The sequence below is a fragment of the Medicago sativa genome, chromosome 8 (genome assembly GCF_051527215.1).
Source record: "Medicago sativa cultivar Bolivia chromosome 8, Bolivia_mono, whole genome shotgun sequence".
NCBI lineage: Eukaryota > Viridiplantae > Streptophyta > Magnoliopsida > Fabales > Fabaceae > Medicago > Medicago sativa.
The window spans coordinates 40,823,570-40,839,650 of record NC_140756.1 but is presented as its reverse complement, the minus strand read 5'-3'; the positions used below and the strand labels follow the sequence as shown (position 1 = coordinate 40,839,650).

At 39.0% G+C, this 16,081-nt stretch overlaps 2 protein-coding genes, 1 long non-coding RNA gene and 1 pseudogene across 5 annotated transcripts; 3 read left to right on the top strand and 1 right to left on the bottom strand.

The window, feature by feature from the left end:
* Positions 1-4,488: 4,488 nt before the first annotated feature.
* Positions 4,489-6,638, top strand: LOC146899111 (cationic amino acid transporter 8, vacuolar pseudogene; annotated as a pseudogene). Its single transcript, XR_015021574.1, has one exon. The product of XR_015021574.1 is annotated as a cationic amino acid transporter 8, vacuolar pseudogene (transcript).
* Positions 6,639-7,096: 458 nt separating this feature from the next.
* Positions 7,097-9,044, bottom strand: LOC146899110 (uncharacterized). 2 transcript variants are annotated; one of them, XR_015021576.1, is made up of 6 exons: positions 8,865-9,044; positions 8,588-8,711; positions 8,273-8,343; positions 8,133-8,191; positions 7,714-7,788; positions 7,097-7,508 (listed from the first exon to the last, which is right to left on the bottom strand). It is a non-coding gene; the product is annotated as an uncharacterized LOC146899110 (long non-coding RNA). The 2 variants fall into 2 exon arrangements; XR_015021575.1 differs by having other exon boundaries at positions 7,097-7,788; positions 8,865-9,040.
* Positions 9,045-9,438: 394 nt separating this feature from the next.
* LOC146899108 (uncharacterized) lies at positions 9,439-15,417 on the top strand. Its single transcript, XM_085732909.1, has 3 exons — positions 9,439-14,560; positions 14,665-14,800; positions 14,920-15,417. The coding sequence occupies exon 1, from the start codon at positions 10,010-10,012 to the stop codon at positions 13,478-13,480; it is 3,471 nt and encodes a 1,156-aa protein (XP_085589035.1). The 5' UTR covers positions 9,439-10,009; the 3' UTR covers positions 13,481-14,560; positions 14,665-14,800; positions 14,920-15,417.
* Positions 14,704-15,239, top strand: LOC146899109 (uncharacterized). The gene is made up of 2 exons (XM_085736688.1): positions 14,704-14,800; positions 14,932-15,239. Exons 1-2 carry the CDS (start codon positions 14,704-14,706, stop codon positions 15,237-15,239), a joined length of 405 nt encoding a protein of 134 aa, XP_085592814.1.
* Positions 15,418-16,081: the final 664 nt, after the last annotated feature.

Below are 16,081 nucleotides of genomic sequence, written 5' to 3'. Positions count from 1 at the left end.
GGTTCCATTTAATTTTATTACCTTTTTTTCAAAGGAATTTTATTATCTTTTTATCACTTATATATTTAATTTCAATATCGTTTAATCATCACAATCTCACAAATATTTTTATTCACGCTGTCATTTAATGATCCCAAATATTTTTATCTCCTTTCTTCAACCTCGCAAATATATACACACATTAACGTTTAGAGTAAAATTTTATGTCCGTCTGTCTGTTTTTTTGTTACGCTAATGCATATAATTTTTTTAGTGTTGCTTGGTTGAGTGCTACCTCACCAATTTTTTTAACTATTTTCCAATTTTTATATTTTTAAAAACTTTTAACTATTTTACAATTTTTTATTTTTAACTATTTAAAACTAAGTTGATGGTTCATGGTTTTTAAGGTTTATATTTTGACATATTACAATGATTCACAATTATCCGTCATTTTACCATCTATCCTTTCAATGTAATCTTTCAGACTGAATATTACTAAGCATATGTGAAGAGACTGAATATTGCTCAGCTGATATTACTTTTTTGACGTCAAAGAGATTTTTTTATTTTTTAACGGTCAAATTATTAATAACCAAGTTCCTACACAAGACGCTAAAGAGTTTAACGTGTTTCTTTCGTTCATTTTGTATCATGTAAATATTGTTGTTAATCCCTTTTTGGTAACTCTATGACAGTAGCGCTCACTTTTATAATTTTAACTAATATGTAATTTATGATGTTTTCCTGCTCTTGATAAAGCTTTCATAAATATTTTGATAAATATTTATAATTTTTGTGCCATATTCATTAATTTGTTCATTTTTCTTTCGGAACAATTTTTTTACGAAATACGTTACTGAACCCCATGCCTTAGACCATGCATCACAAATATTTGGATTATGCGACCTTCATTCTCAAATTTACGAAGGTAATATTCCGTAATTTGAACATCTCTCCTTTAAAACAAGTTTTTTAAAAGTGCGTATAATTCACATGAAAGGACTCGATACTAAATTGCAGTTAATATATGCCTTTGCTGTAGATCATGTGAAATGATTTATATACGTTGAAAATGAAAGGCAAAATGATATAAATCAAGTAGAGATGCATTCAACTATCTGTCTGATTCAGAAGTTTGTTCACCTGAAAGGACTGGATACTAAATTGCAGTTAATATCTACCTTTGTTGTAGATCATGTGAAAGGATTTATATACGTGACACTAAATTGCAGTTAATATCTGCCTTTGCTATGGGTGGCAAAAATACTCATGCCCATGGGTAAAATCCGTCACGGGTATGGAGCGGGTAACTAAACGGGTATCCACGGGTATAATAAACGGATATTTGACTACCCATTATTATATGGACACAGACACGGATTGGATTGTATCCATACCCATGGGTACCCATACCCGATAATAAATTAAGTAAATTACTAATATATCTTTATATATTATATCTTATTACTTAAAGTTGATACCTTATTGAAGAAAATTTTACCGCCCACCTAAAAATCCTCAATAATAACCTATTTTTATTTTAAATTTTTTTAATTCATCTTATTAAGTTCACTGTTTCCACTTTATTCACATCATAAAACATATAGATTATATAAGAATCATGAATTTTCTATGAATTATGTATGATTTATGAAATTTTGAGTGGATTATGTATGGATGTTTAAAAGTTGAAGTTTTTTGGTAATTAAAAAAAGTTATTATTTGTACCGAAAAATAAATAAATTCAAAACTCCATTGGTACCCATGGATACCCATGGATACCTCAATACCCACGAGTACCCGTATAGTGGATACCCACGAGGATACGAGGCGGGCACGGGTATCATATTTATCCAACGGGGCAGGGACAGGTATCATATTATCCGTACCCATGGGTATCCATTGACATCCCTAGCATTTGGTGTAGATCATGTGAAAAGATTTATATACGTTGAAGCTAAAACACAAAATGATATAAATTAGGTAGAGAGGCTTTCAGCTATCTGTCTGATGCAGAAGTTTGTTCACCTGAAAGAACTGGATACTAAATTGCAGTTAATATCTGCCTTTGCTGTAGATCATGTGAAAGGATTTATATATGTTGAAGCTGAAAGTCAAAATGATATAAATCAGGTAGCTTTGGTAATAGGGTTTTCATTGGTTTATAGATAGATATCAATTATTATTGGAAAAGTGTTTATACCGCTGACTAAATATGTTTTCATTTGTTACTCGTGATCAAGCCATTTTAAAGATTTAATTTTGTAATCCGTAATGCAAGAGTACTCCAAATATTGTATTATGGTTTATAATTATCTGTCATTTTGCAATCTATCCTTCCAATATAATATTTTGTCAAATACGTTACTGAACCCCGTGCGAAGCACGGGTTTGTAACTAGTTTCCCTAAAAAAAGTAATATTACCAGTTGTGTTTCAATTCATTTTGGAAGTGGAACAGGAAAAGCTTTTATTTGTTGATGTTGTTGGAAGTTTGGTAAATGAGTTTAATTTGTTATTTGGTGTTTGAATTTATGAGTTTAAATTTTGTTTCAACACATTGTAAATTTTGGATTAGATGTATGTTTAGATTTTCTCAACCTTTCTTGATACCACATAGTAGTTGCTCCACAATATTAACATTCAAAAGTAGGATCACCAATATACCTTGATGATCATCCATAAAACTATTATATTGACTGATTTTAAAAAGTAAAATATCATTCGTTATAACTGAACACTCATTTTCTACTTGAGCTACATGTGTAAGATTAAAATATTCTTCGTATGAATTTAAACCTAAAACATATAATATTTCGTCTAAACAAAACAATTAAATGGAATCTATTATTTATAGAAACTTCATATATGCATATATGATCATTTGTCTTTTCTAATACTTCTTAATCAATCTTTCATTTTCATTATACAATTATTTATTTAATTTTGCTAAACATACAATTGTTTATTGATAGTCAGAAAGAGGAAGAATCCCAAATCAAATTGATTTATACTTAAAACTTCTATAAACTAAAGTCCAAAGCCATAAGTGATAGATTCGGTTGTTAAAAATACAATAGTCTATGCATGCTTTTTAGAGTACTTTTCAAGGGTGACTCTTTACTATTGCTTGCTACTTACTTTTCACTATGATCAAGTGGTCAATTATAATTATAAATAACAAATATTGCCTGTTCTAGAATTGCCTAAAACAAACCGAGCCTCAAAAATTGAAGAGTTTTTTTTTTTAATTTTTTTTTTTACCTTTGAATCCATAACAATCATTTCAAGGTATTGGTAGGCACAATGGAAGGATGATTTATATTGTAAATAAATAAAAAAAAAAAATCCTTTCAACTCTTTTGGACTGAATTCCTTCAAAAAAACTCTTTTGGGCTGAGTTTTTCTCTTTCCAAAAATGCCCTCAATTTTCAATACAAATAACACATGTAACAAATAGATAAGAATAATTTCAAATATAACAAAATGTAACAAACATGATATGAATATATATATATGTCTGGTTTTTTCTCTTTATTATTTAAAAAGTGTACCAAAGTAGATGAATATATTTACACTTAATTTTTCATTATCCCAATTGTACCCTTAAACAAATTTTGCTATAATAAAAATTGTTGTTTGTGTCATTAAAAAAATAATTAGATTATATTTTTTTGTTATATTGTTGGTGTCATTGAAATAGATAATCATGATTAGTTTAGTTTGTTATAATTTGAAAGTAACAAATATTTATATTTTTAGTTTTAATCAAAATCAAAATTTCATAAAAAAAAAGATCAAACGTTCGCGAAATAAAAAGACTAGAAAGACGGGCACTCACATGCCCGCCTTTTCTGTAGTGTTTATATAAAAATTTGGCTCAAGAAATTTTGTTACATTTTATCCCAAAAATTTATGATTAGCATTAGCGTGAAAAATTATTTTGAGGAATTTTGTTACAATTTTTTTTGAAGATTTTGGTTACTGTTTTTTTTAATTATTATAGGAAAAATCGGTTATCAAACTTGTGAGAGTACTTATTATTTACTATTTACCTCATAGTTATCCAAAACTTATTATTTACCTCATAGTTATCCAAAAATTTGTTACAAATCATTATCCATAATTAATTATTTAAAAACCAAATAAAACAATTTGTTACATCATTTGACCATTGAGTCAATGCATTAGCAACCAAAATATATTTAAGATAAAACCATTATTCTGTTTCAAGGTAATACTCCCTCAAAACCAAATCCAGTTTGACCACAATGTCTGACTTAATGATTAATTGAGAAACCTGTCCAGATTAAAACCGTTTCAAGACGCAAAACACGGTTCGGTACATTATTTTACGTTTTTGGAATTTTTTTTTTCGCTGAAATAACGTTTTCGGAAGTTAGTTACATATTGGTAACCAAAAAAAGTTAGTTACATATTTCTTAAAAAAAAATACTACTTTATATACAGTATTTACACAAATAATTAAAACCCACGATTCAATCTCAGCTACAAAGTTCGTATCATATCGTATGAACAGAAAACATAGACATTCACCAACCACCACACTGATTGTCTTACAGTGTTAGTCAGCCGATTCCATCAGTGTTGTGTTGTGGGTGTGGACAGTCCGTCCATTCATCACAAAAATCAGTTAACCATGACACCACCGACATCCTCCTCCTCCTCCACAACCATCCCCACCACCGCACCTTCAAAGCCACGAAGCTACTGGCGATGGAGCAAGCAAGATTTCTTTCCAGAACCATCTTTCCAAACCGGAAAAACCTATCGAACCGCCTTAGCAAACACCTGCCCACGTCTAAAAGACCGTCTCCTCAACCGATCAACAGACTCTCATGAACTTCTCGTCCTTCCCAAAGCCAGTGAAAATACCATGACTCGTTGCCTCACTTGGTGGGACTTAACCTGGCTTGCTTTTGGCGCTGTCGTCGGTTCCGGTATCTTCGTCGTCACCGGTCAAGAAGCTCGTTTCAATGCTGGTCCTTCCATTATTCTCTCCTATGCAGCGTCAGGTTTCTCTGCTCTTCTTTCAGCTTTCATCTACGCTGAATTCGCCGTTGAAGTTCCCGTCGCTGGTGGCTCGTTTTCTTTTCTAAGAATTGAACTCGGTGATTTTCTTGCTTTCATTGCTGCTGGGAATATTCTCCTTGAAGCTCTTGTTGGTGCTGCCGGTCTCGGTCGTTCATGGTCATCGTACTTTGCCACAATGATAAAGAACGATTCGGATTATTTTCGGATCAGAATCGATTCTTTTAAAACAGGTTTCAATATGCTTGATCCATTAGCCGTTGTGGTTTTGTTAATCACTAACGGAATCGCGGCTAGTGGAACACGAAAAACATCTATCTTAACATGGTTAAGTTCAATTGTTACAACTTTTATTATCGGTTTTATTATTGTGATCGGTTTTATACATGGAAAATCGTCAAATTTAACACCGTTCTTTCCTTACGGTGTTAAAGGTGTTTTTAACGCTGCAGCTGTCGTGTATTGGTCTTATACCGGTTTTGATATGGTTGCAACTATGGCTGAAGAAACTAAAAACCCTTCAAGAGATATACCTATTGGTTTAATTGGTTCAATGTCTATGATAACGGTTATTTATTGTTTGATGGCATTGGCACTTGTGAATATGGTTAAGTATAGTGAGATTGATGCTGGTGCTGCTTATTCAGTTGCTTTTGTTCAAATTGGTATGAAATGGGGTAAATATTTAGTGAGTATTTGTGCTTTGAAAGGAATGACAACAAGTTTGCTTGTTGGGTCAATGGGACAAGCTAGGTACACTACTCAAATTGCAAGGTCACATATGATTCCACCCTTTTTTGCACTTATTCATCCCAAAACTGGAACACCTATTAATGCTACACTTTTGACAACTTTGTCAAGTTGTGTTGTTGCTCTTTTTACTAGTTTGGATGTTCTGTCTAGTGTTTTTTCTGTAAGTACTCTTTTCATTTTTATGCTTATGGCTATTGCATTGCTTGTGAGGAGATATTATGGGAGGGAATCAACGGATAAGAGTGATTTGTGGAAGGTTCTTTTGTGTTTGTTTTTTGTTGTTGGTTCTTGTGTTGCTGGGACTGCGCTATGGAATTCTGGTTTGTTTGGTTGGATTGGGTATACAGTTGCTGCTTGTGTTTGGTTTTTGGCGACTTTGATGATGAGTTTGCTTCCGAAGAAGAGGCAACCGAAGGTTTGGGGGGTTCCGTTGGTTCCGTGGGTGCCATCATTGTCAATTGCGACGAACCTTTTTCTCATGGGATCATTGGGTTATGAGGCTTTTTTTAGGTTCTTGATTTGTACTGGTGTGATGCTTTTGTATTATTTATTTGTGGGTGTTCATGCAACTTATGATGTGGATCATGGAATTGGTCAAGAATCAAACCGTGAAGAGATAATGGAAGGTGCCATAGTTTAGCCCTAACACTATGGAACGATGGCCAATTGTGAATTACAAGTCATAACAAGCTCTTTACTGGAAGAAAAAAAATGTGGTTAGTATAGTCCATATATTTATTGATTAGTGTGCTGTGTTAAATGGAACAAGGATTGTACATATAATTTTTATATTTGATTGTTTTTAACATAGACTATGCTCTCGAATTCTTATAGGATTGGTTATTTGTGAAAGTTACTTTATTGTTTGACACAGTTTCTATTTTGCATAGCTATTGCTGCACGAGTCAATAATAATAATATCAATGTTCCATCAAAAAGCAAAATCAATGTTCATTCTTCATTAAAAAAAAAAAATCAATTTTCATTCTTACTAGTTACAAACCCGTGCTCGCACGGGTTGAATAATGTATTTTTCAAAAATTTGGCTGTGAAGGAGAAATTTGCAAATTACGGTAAATTATTGTCCTTCATAAATTGTATTGTGAGAAACACCCAGTAGCAGGAAAAAAAGCACCCAGTAGTAGAAAAACAGGTGCTGCAATTACAGACGAGCAGCAGCCCTCAACCAAACTAACCCAACCGAAGATTGTATTTTAACGTAATATTTTTACTATAATTAGTTAATATATTTAACCCATTGATCCTCTTTAAAAGAAACATCTTTCTTAATGTTCTAATTGTTTAGACTATGATGAATCGCAATGTTGCGTATGAATAATAGTAACATAATGTTTCTTAATTAAAATCTAAGAAACATGTAATGGTGTAACATGATTCAAAGAACTACACCATAAACTGTCTATGAGTAATTTCAACAATTGCAACAAGTCTCAGTCTTACTTCTACAATTGCAACAACCCATCAAACTAAGAACCCTTGAGGAATTTGCTGGCCATAATAAATTGCACCAAGTACATGTGACCTAATTTAGTAATGGGATCAGGTTGTTTCCTGAATCGAAACATGTCTATTTATCTTTTGACAGTGGTAAATTTAAGCCAGCAATGCTCAGGTCTTTGCAGAAGATACAGTAATCTTCTGGCTAGCAGAATTTAAAATTCCTCTAATAAGAATCTTCAAATATCAAGACTTCACTGCAATCTGCAAAATGTCTTGAAAGATTGTGAAAATAAGTGGATTATAGGCCAATCAATAAGCAACATGCCAGATAAATAATTCCAAGTCTTTAGGGGTAACAATGAATGGTAACTTTATATACATTGTAATGCACAGAAAAGCATATGATTATATTTAGCTCATTCTTGACATATTGCCAATTGAAAATGATTTAATAGAATATTTTTACTTGCAATTTAGATCTTCCGTCTTCCATCAGTCATGATCTGATAGAGTTCACGCCGCTCCCACGGTGACCTCTTTTCTGTTAAAGGAAATTTAATGAATAAACCAAAAACTGATATGTATTTTATAAGTGCATTTCCAAATAAAGGAATGTATTATATAAAGACATTCCTTGAATCTCTTTATTCAAAAATTTCATAGATAAATCCCCTACAAAGTCATTTGTAAGTTCAAGTTCTTGTGTCTGATAGAATATAAGTTTGTTATATGCTAGCTAGAACTACACAACTAAGCTATATTGTGTTGGAACATTGGGAGTCAGAAAAGGTTGGAAGAGGAGAAATTTTCTCCTTTACAAAGACAGATCAATAATTATTTAATTTGTTCAAATAAAATGATATGAGAAGGTAATTTTTATCAAACCTTGAACAAACATTGTCAAATAATCACTTCCTCTCCACAAAGGAAAGACAAAATATTGGCTGTCAAGGAGAAATAGAAGTAAGAACATGAAATCTAAAAGAGAACAAATTCATAGTATAAGTATTGATCAAATCAATTACCATTCCTTAGCTCTATGCTCTAGCAAGTGATTAAGTTTTGCTTTCATAGTCACTCCAATATGACCGCTACCTATGTGATAATGAAATAAAACCGGCCAAATCATATATAAAAAACCAAAATAACATAGAAAGTAGAAATCATAAATTAACATATAATTGCTACACAGCCAAATAGCTGTTTCATAAGTTGCACCAACGTTCCATCAAAACATAGAGAAATAACAAAGTGGCAAAAGCTCTTCAAAAACATGCATGTTGATTGCACAATTAAGGATGGACTTCGAATTTTAAAAAATAAATAAACAGTACACATACCCTCATCTGCCCTCTGATCAAAGGTTGGCTTTCCAATCCAAAGTAGCGACGATTCTCACCGCCATCCAGCAAATGGCGTCCCGTCCAAGCGAGCATATATCTTTGATCAGTTCAATCACCACATCTGTAAATTCGAAACATAAAGGGAATGAAATTAAAGAAAAACCCTTTTGATCTTGCCTTTCACAAATCCCTAAATGGAACAAAACCAACCTCCAAATCTGTTGTTTAAAAATTAAGAAACTATAGAGCAACACAAAAGTTATTGAAAACTTACTCTTTTTCTTACTGATCCCATCAACGTGCCTACTCTTCATTTTTAGAGTAACCTTCACATAAATAATTTTGAAAGGTAAATATAAATATTGTAAGATAGCAAAGTTATGCATTCACCTTATCATACTAAAGGTGCCCCCACTTCATAACTGTTTCATGATCAAATTTACTGTTGTGAATTCGTTGTGAAAACCACACCAATAATAAAACTGATGCGTGGAGCAAATTAATACCAAGCAATCAATTGAAGCGGATGGCAAAAAAAATAATTCAAACAAAAATAAACAGCAAGAGATAAAGGAAGAAGAAGAAGAACACAAGAATCTGTTTACCCAGTTCGGTCTAATGATGACCTACTCTGGGGGAGAGAGCAGCTCTCCGTTCCACTATTCTGATATGAGTTTCTTTACAAAGAGATATTGAAGGTTACAAGAATTAGTCTTCAAACCTAACTCTACCCTCAGTCCCAGCCTCTTCCCGTGACCAAGAGACTCAATCCTAATAGTGTTTTGTTCAAGGTGAATCAAAACAATCCCAACCCTAGTGTTGTTGCCAAGAGAATTTCTCTATAAACCTGGACCGTCATAATATTCCTAAAGGCTAAAGATCCCTTCATAAAGACCTGGGCGCCCTCCGTAAGGGCCTAGGCGCACTCTAGAAGGAAAACCCCTTCATAAAGACCTGGGCGCCCTCCGTAAGGGTCTGGGCGCCCCCCAGAAGGGCCACAGGCCCAGGCGCGTCTTCCATAAGGACGCCGCCTCACTCAGTCTCTAGAACCCTCCAAAATCATCAAAAGTACGCCAATACCCCTGTTGCTTGGAAACCAAGCAACCAAAGCCCAAACCCATAAACAGGCTATAAATAACACTCTTGAGAGCAGTCTCAAGGCATCGAATCACCAGTCCAAAACCCTAATACACGATTCTTAGCCCTAGAATCCTTACCGTACTTTTCTGCAAGTACAGTTGGCGCCGTCTGTGGGAAAGGTAAAACTAGCCTCGACCACGTTTCTAAATCGCGAATCGTGATTTGGAAAACCTGAAACCAGACCTCCGAATCGTAAGACCACCTTACGACTTGGAAACCCCTTTCCCTTTACAAACCTAAATCGCACCTCACGTACGATTTAGAGAAAAGCCTTTCATCATGGCGACAGCCGAAGAATTAGAATCCATGCGAACTCAACTCGCACAATTGCAAGATCGCAACGACGCCTTACAGGCTTCGATGGAGAACATACAACAGAAACAACTGGAGGAAAAAGAGGAATCACACCACGGCGAGATGGACGATCCGGAGCCGCAGCCTCTGTCCGCCGAGATCTGGGGAGCGCCGGTTCCAGAGAACTTCAAACCACCCCATCTCTCCGTCTTCGACGGGAAAAGCGACCCTATGGAGCACGTCATAGCTTTCAACACTCGCATGTCCGTAGTCGGAGCCCCTGACTCCCTCAAGTGCAAACTACTGGCGGGGACTTTTTCTGAGGCCGCCTTACGATGGTACATGAACCTCCCTCGTTTCTCTGTCATCAGCTACCCGGACATGACAAGGAAACTCATCGAACAATTCTCTGCCAGTCGCCATCGCAAAGTACCCGCAACCAGCCTTTTCAATGTTCGCCAAGGACACAATGAGTCCCTGCGAGACTATCTAGCGAGATTCAACGATACGACCATAAAAGTCATCAATCCCAACCAAGAAGTATTTGTAGGCGCCTTCCAGAACGGTTTGAAGGCAGGACAGTTCAATGAATCACTCGCTCAAAAGCCCGCTGATTCCATGGAGGAAATAATCGCAAGGGCAGATTGTTACATAAAGGGCGAGGAGAGCAACGCTGAGAAGAGGGCGAGAGACGCCAAGGAACGAACGTCCAATTCAGAACGGCGACCTTATCAACCATCATCTGGTAGGGATCGCATTCCTTACCGAAGACCAAATTACAGGCCCTACCCGCGTCCGGAGGAATTCACCCCTCTCAACACGAAACCGGAGCGCATTTTGAAGGAAGTCTATGAAGCCAAATTGATCCCAGACCCGCCTCCGCCACGATACGAGGTCATGGGAAAGGACAAAAACAAATGGTGCAAGTACCACCGAATACGGGGACATGACACTGACTCATGCATACACCTACGACAAGAAATAGAGAAGCTGATACAGAATGGAAAATTAAGAGGATACGCTCAGGACAGGAAGGGCGAGAGCGAACACAAGATGGAAAGGAAAAAAGATGAAGGGAGCGAAGGGAAGAGACACACGCTCAACACCATTTCGGGCGGTTTCTCCGGTGGCGGAGAGTCCAATTCATCACGAAAGAAATACGTCAGGCAGGTGATGTTGTGTCAAGAATACGAAACCCCAAACTCTGGGCGTGAACCTGACATCTCTTTCACTGCCAGAGATTTCCAAGACGTCATACCGCACGACGACGACCCCATGGTCGTTACTTTACAAATATTCAAGTGGGATGTGAAGAGAGTATTGATTGACCCAGGAAGTTCGGCAGACATCCTATACTACGATACATTCGATCGAATGGGTTTGGACCCGGAACTGCTACAACCTTTCAAGGGAACCCTGGCGGGTTTTACAGGCGAACAGGTACACGTAAGAGGTTACATCACACTCAAAACAACGTTCGGGAGCGGCTCTCATTCAAAAACCATCCGAGTAAGGTACCTCGTCGTGAACTCGCCAAGCTCTTACAACATTATCATTGGTCGCCCAGCCTTCAACCTTTTGGGAGGTTTCCTATCTACAAAGTTCTTGGTCATGAAGTATCCCCTGGATAACGGAAAGATCGGGACCATTCGAGGCGACCAGAAAACCGCCAGAGAATGCTACCACAATAGCCTGAGATTACAAAAGGCAAGGAAGAAGTCTAGTAATGAAGAAACTCACGAGGTCAACATGATAGACCTCGATCCTAAAGAAGACTTCCAGCAAGAGCGCCTCGAGCCCATCGAAGACTTGAAGGAAGTATCCATTGGTCCAGAAGCACATCAGACAACTAAGATCGGCACGTCTCTGAACCAGAAGGAAGAGATCGCCCTCGTCGATTTACTACGGAGAAACCTGGATCTCTTTGCCTGGCACCCATCTGAAATGCCAGGAATGGACCCCGACATCGCCTGTCACCATCTGTCAGTCAAGCCTGGAGTGAAACCGGTAGTGCAACGGAAAAGGAAGATGGGCGAGGAAAGAAGGAAAGCCGTGGACGACGAAGTGCGGAAATTAGTAGACGCCCGCTTCATCAGCGAAATAAAGTACCCAACATGGCTGGCCAATACCGTCCTGGTAAAGAAGGCGAACGAGAAGTGGAGGATGTGCGTGGATTATACGGATCTGAACTCAGCATGCCCAAAAGATCCTTACCCGCTCCCAAACATTGACCATCTGATTGACAGTGCCTCAGGCTACAACACCTTGAGCTTCATGGACGCCTACTCTGGTTACAACCAGATACGAATGGACCCTTTAGACGCCCCCAAAACGGCCTTCATGACTAACACCAAGAACTACCATTATGAAGTCATGTCCTTCGGCCTAAAAAACGCTGGAGCCACTTTCCAAAGGTCTATGGACACCGCTTTCACACACCAGATTGGACGTAACCTGGAAGTATACATCGACGATCTGGTAGCAAAAACAAAAGAAGGAGGGAGCCACACAGAAGATTTGGAAGAAATCTTAGGGCAAGTAAGGAAGTATTGGATACGATTAAACCCATCAAAGTGTTCTTTCGGAGTGCAGGCTGGGAAATTCCTAGGTTTTCTCTTAACTAGGCGAGGTATCGAAGCAAATCCAGATAAGTGTCAGGCGATCATCAACATGAGAAGCCCGTCCAACATAAAGGAAGTCCAACAGTTGACAGGAAGGCTGGCTGCCCTGTCCCGCTTCTTATCCTGCGCCGGCGACAAAGCTTTCTCCTTCTTCGCTTCAATTAGAAGGAAGGAAAAATTTAAATGGACACCAGAGTGCGAGGATGCCTTTCAACAAGTAAAAAAGTTTTTATCTAGCCCGCCAATCCTTCAGAGACCAAACCCAAACTCCATCCTCTTTCTATACTTGGCGATCTCCGCAAATGCTATGAGTACGGTGTTGGTCGAGGATTCAGAAGAAGGAGAAAGGCCGATCTACTTCGTCAGCAGAGTGTTCAAAGGCGCCGAGCTGCGCTACCAGAAGTTAGAGCGCCTGGCTCTGGCCGTAGTCGTTACAGCAAGGAAACTGCGTCCGTATTTCCAAAGCCACAGAATAGTCGTAAAAACAGACTATCCCATCAGACAAGTGCTTGGGAAACCGGACCTTGCAGGAAGGATGGTCGCCTGGTCCGTAGAACTATCAGAGTACGACATCCAGTTCGTACCAAGAGGAAGCATAAAGTCCCAAGTCCTGGAAGATTTCGTGGTAGAACTCACCTCCCCGTCCCCAGAGGAGGTCCCATTTGTATGGCTTTTATCTGTTGACGGCTCCTCCAACTTGAAAGGAAGTGGCGCGGGCGTTATCCTGGAAGGTCCCGACGATATTGTCATAGAACAATCCCTCCGGTTTGAATTCAAAGCAAGCAACAATCAGGCAGAATACGAAGCTCTAATCGCCGGCATGACTTTGGCGTAGGAAATGGGGGCTGAAAATTTACGAGCAAAAAGTGACTCTCAGCTCATAACAAGGCAAATTACGGGCGAGTACCAGACGAAGGACCCTCAACTCACCAAATATCTGGGAAAGGTACGAGCCCTAGCCAAAAGATTCGTTTTCTTTGAAGCTATCTACGTGCCCCGAGAACAGAACTCCAGAGCGGATATACTAGCAAAGCTCGCCAGCACCAAACGTCCGGGCAACAACAGAACCGTCATTCAAGAAGTAATCTCAGCGCCCAATACCAGCGTTGAAATGGTTCTCCACATCGCCGAAGAAGGTGTAGGCTGGATGGAGCCGCTACTCAGGTACCTAACCGGCTCCTTTACACCCAAGAACAAAGACGAAGAGCAGGTAGTCAGAAAAAGGGCTTCAAAGTTCACTATCATCTCAGGCAAACTCTACAAGCGTGGTCGAACGAGCCCCCTGCTGCGTTGTCTAGCGGAGAGCGAGACCCACCTAGTGCTTCTTGAAGTTCATGAAGGCGTGTGCGGCAGCCACATAGGAGGGCGAGCTCTAGCTGCAAAGCTCCTCCGCGCAGGATATTACTGGCCCACTATGCTCCAAGACAGCTCAGACTTCGTCCGAAAGTGTGACAAATGCCAAAGATTCTCTGATAAAAAGCACGCCCCAGCAGTAGAACTTACTTCAGTATACTCCCCTTGGCCTTTCCATAAATGGGCGGTTGACATCGTAGGACCTTTTCCTCTCGCCCCAGGACAACTGAAGTTCCTCATAGTAGGAGTCGATTACTTTACTAAGTGGATTGAAGCAGAAGCCGTCGCCAAAATAACAGCTGAGAGAGTCAAAAAATTTTACTGGAAGAAAATCATCTGCCGTTTCGGTCTACCCAAATTCATAGTGTCTGATAATGGGACCCAATTCGCAAGCTCATCCGTGGTAGAATTCTGCAAACACCTGGGAATACAGACAAAGTTCGTCTCAGTAATACACCCGCAAGCTAATGGGCAGGCCGAGTCAGCCAACAAGGTCATCCTCAACGGCATCAAGAAGAAGCTGGAGGCCGCCAAGAGTCTCTGGGCAGAACAACTCCACGAGGTAAGGACATGGCCAATTTAATTTCTATTCTCAATTCAAATTCTCCACATTTCCAATACAATGTGTCACACGTATGAACGTCGCCTTGGTCAAAATAAGCACAGGTACTATGGTCTTACCACACTACACCACACTCTTCGACAATGGAGACGCCATTTACGATGGTTTACGGCACAGACGCCATGCTCCCAGTAGAAATTGATACCCCCACTTGGCGGAGAGATACCTTTTCTGAAGAAGGTATCAAGTCTTATATTTATGCATCTAACTTGTTGTTTTGCAGGCAGACAAATTTCCTTTTTACAGTTTCCCCTCTTACAACTCCACCGTATGAATTCATGAGTTATTTCTTTGAAAAGCTAATGAGACAGGTCTCGCTGTTAGCATGGACGTGATCGACGAGGTGAGAGAGCAAGCTCACATAAGAGAATTCGCCGCCAAACAGAGAGCAGCCCGCCGCTACAACTCAAAGGTGGCGCACAGAGAAATGAAAGAAGGCGATCTCGTGCTAAAGCAAGTGGTCGCCCCTACAAGAATAGGAAAATTGTTCCCCAATTGGGAAGGCCCGTATCGAGTTCGAGAAAAATGTTCCCATGGAGCTTACAAGTTGGAAGAACTGAGCGGAGAAGCTATCCCCCGTACTTGGAATATAGCTAATCTGCGCCACTATTACAGTTGATTTTTCGCTTTTCCTTTCTTTTTTCGTAGTTTGTCATCTTTGAATAAGGCTGGCTTAAAGACCACCATTATGACTTATGATTCCTTTGAATAAATTGAATAAACAGAGGGTTAGGGTAGCACTCTTTTCCCCTGCAAGGGCAGGGGTTTTTAACGAGGCGCCCTCTCCTTTTTTCAAAGTTACTAGCTCCTACTATTGCATGAAATATTATTGTCAAAAATTTTATACGCAGGATCGCCAGTACCGTCAACCCTGGAAGGGCTCTGACGTAGATGATTAACTTCAACCCTGTAAGGGCTCTGATGCTCGCCCAAAACGCCAACCCTGTAAGGGCTCTGGCGGGGTTCGACTGAAAGTTCCGTCAACCCTGGAAGAGCTCTGACGTAGATGATTAACTTCAACCCTGTAAGGGCTCTGATGCTCACCCAAAACGCCAACCCTGTAAGGGCTCTGGCGGGGTTCGACTGAAAGTTCCGTCAACCCTGGAAGGGCTCTGACGTAGATGATTAACTTCAACCCTATAAGGGCTCTGATGCTCGCCCAATACGCCAACCCTGTAAGGGCTCTGGCGGGGTTCGACTAAAAGTTCCGTCAACCCTGGAAGGGCTCTGACGTAGATAATTGACTTCAAACCCTGTAAGAGCTCTGATGGTCGCCCCCAAAAAAAAAAAGGCTCGCATAATTTTGATCAATGTAACGTGAACCTTAGAAAGGCCCTAATTAAATTTGACAATCACAAAGCCTCGAAAAAGCTAAAGCGCATCGTCATCCAGAGGAAATTCACGCAACATAAAGACGATAAAATAAAAACAAACGGCAGGCTCATACAAGTGCGATAGTAT

Bases quoted from the DNA above. Each gene is read 5' to 3' on its own strand.
- LOC146899108 (XM_085732909.1), top strand. From the start codon at position 10,010: ATGGCGACAGCCGAAGAATTAGAATCCATGCGAACTCAACTCGCACAA.
- LOC146899109 (XM_085736688.1), top strand. From the start codon at position 14,704: ATGGAGACGCCATTTACGATGGTTTACGGCACAGACGCCATGCTCCCA. The intron at 14,801-14,931 runs GTATCAAGTCTT...CTAATGAGACAG, and splicing joins AGATACCTTTTCTGAAGAAG to GTCTCGCTGTTAGCATGGAC.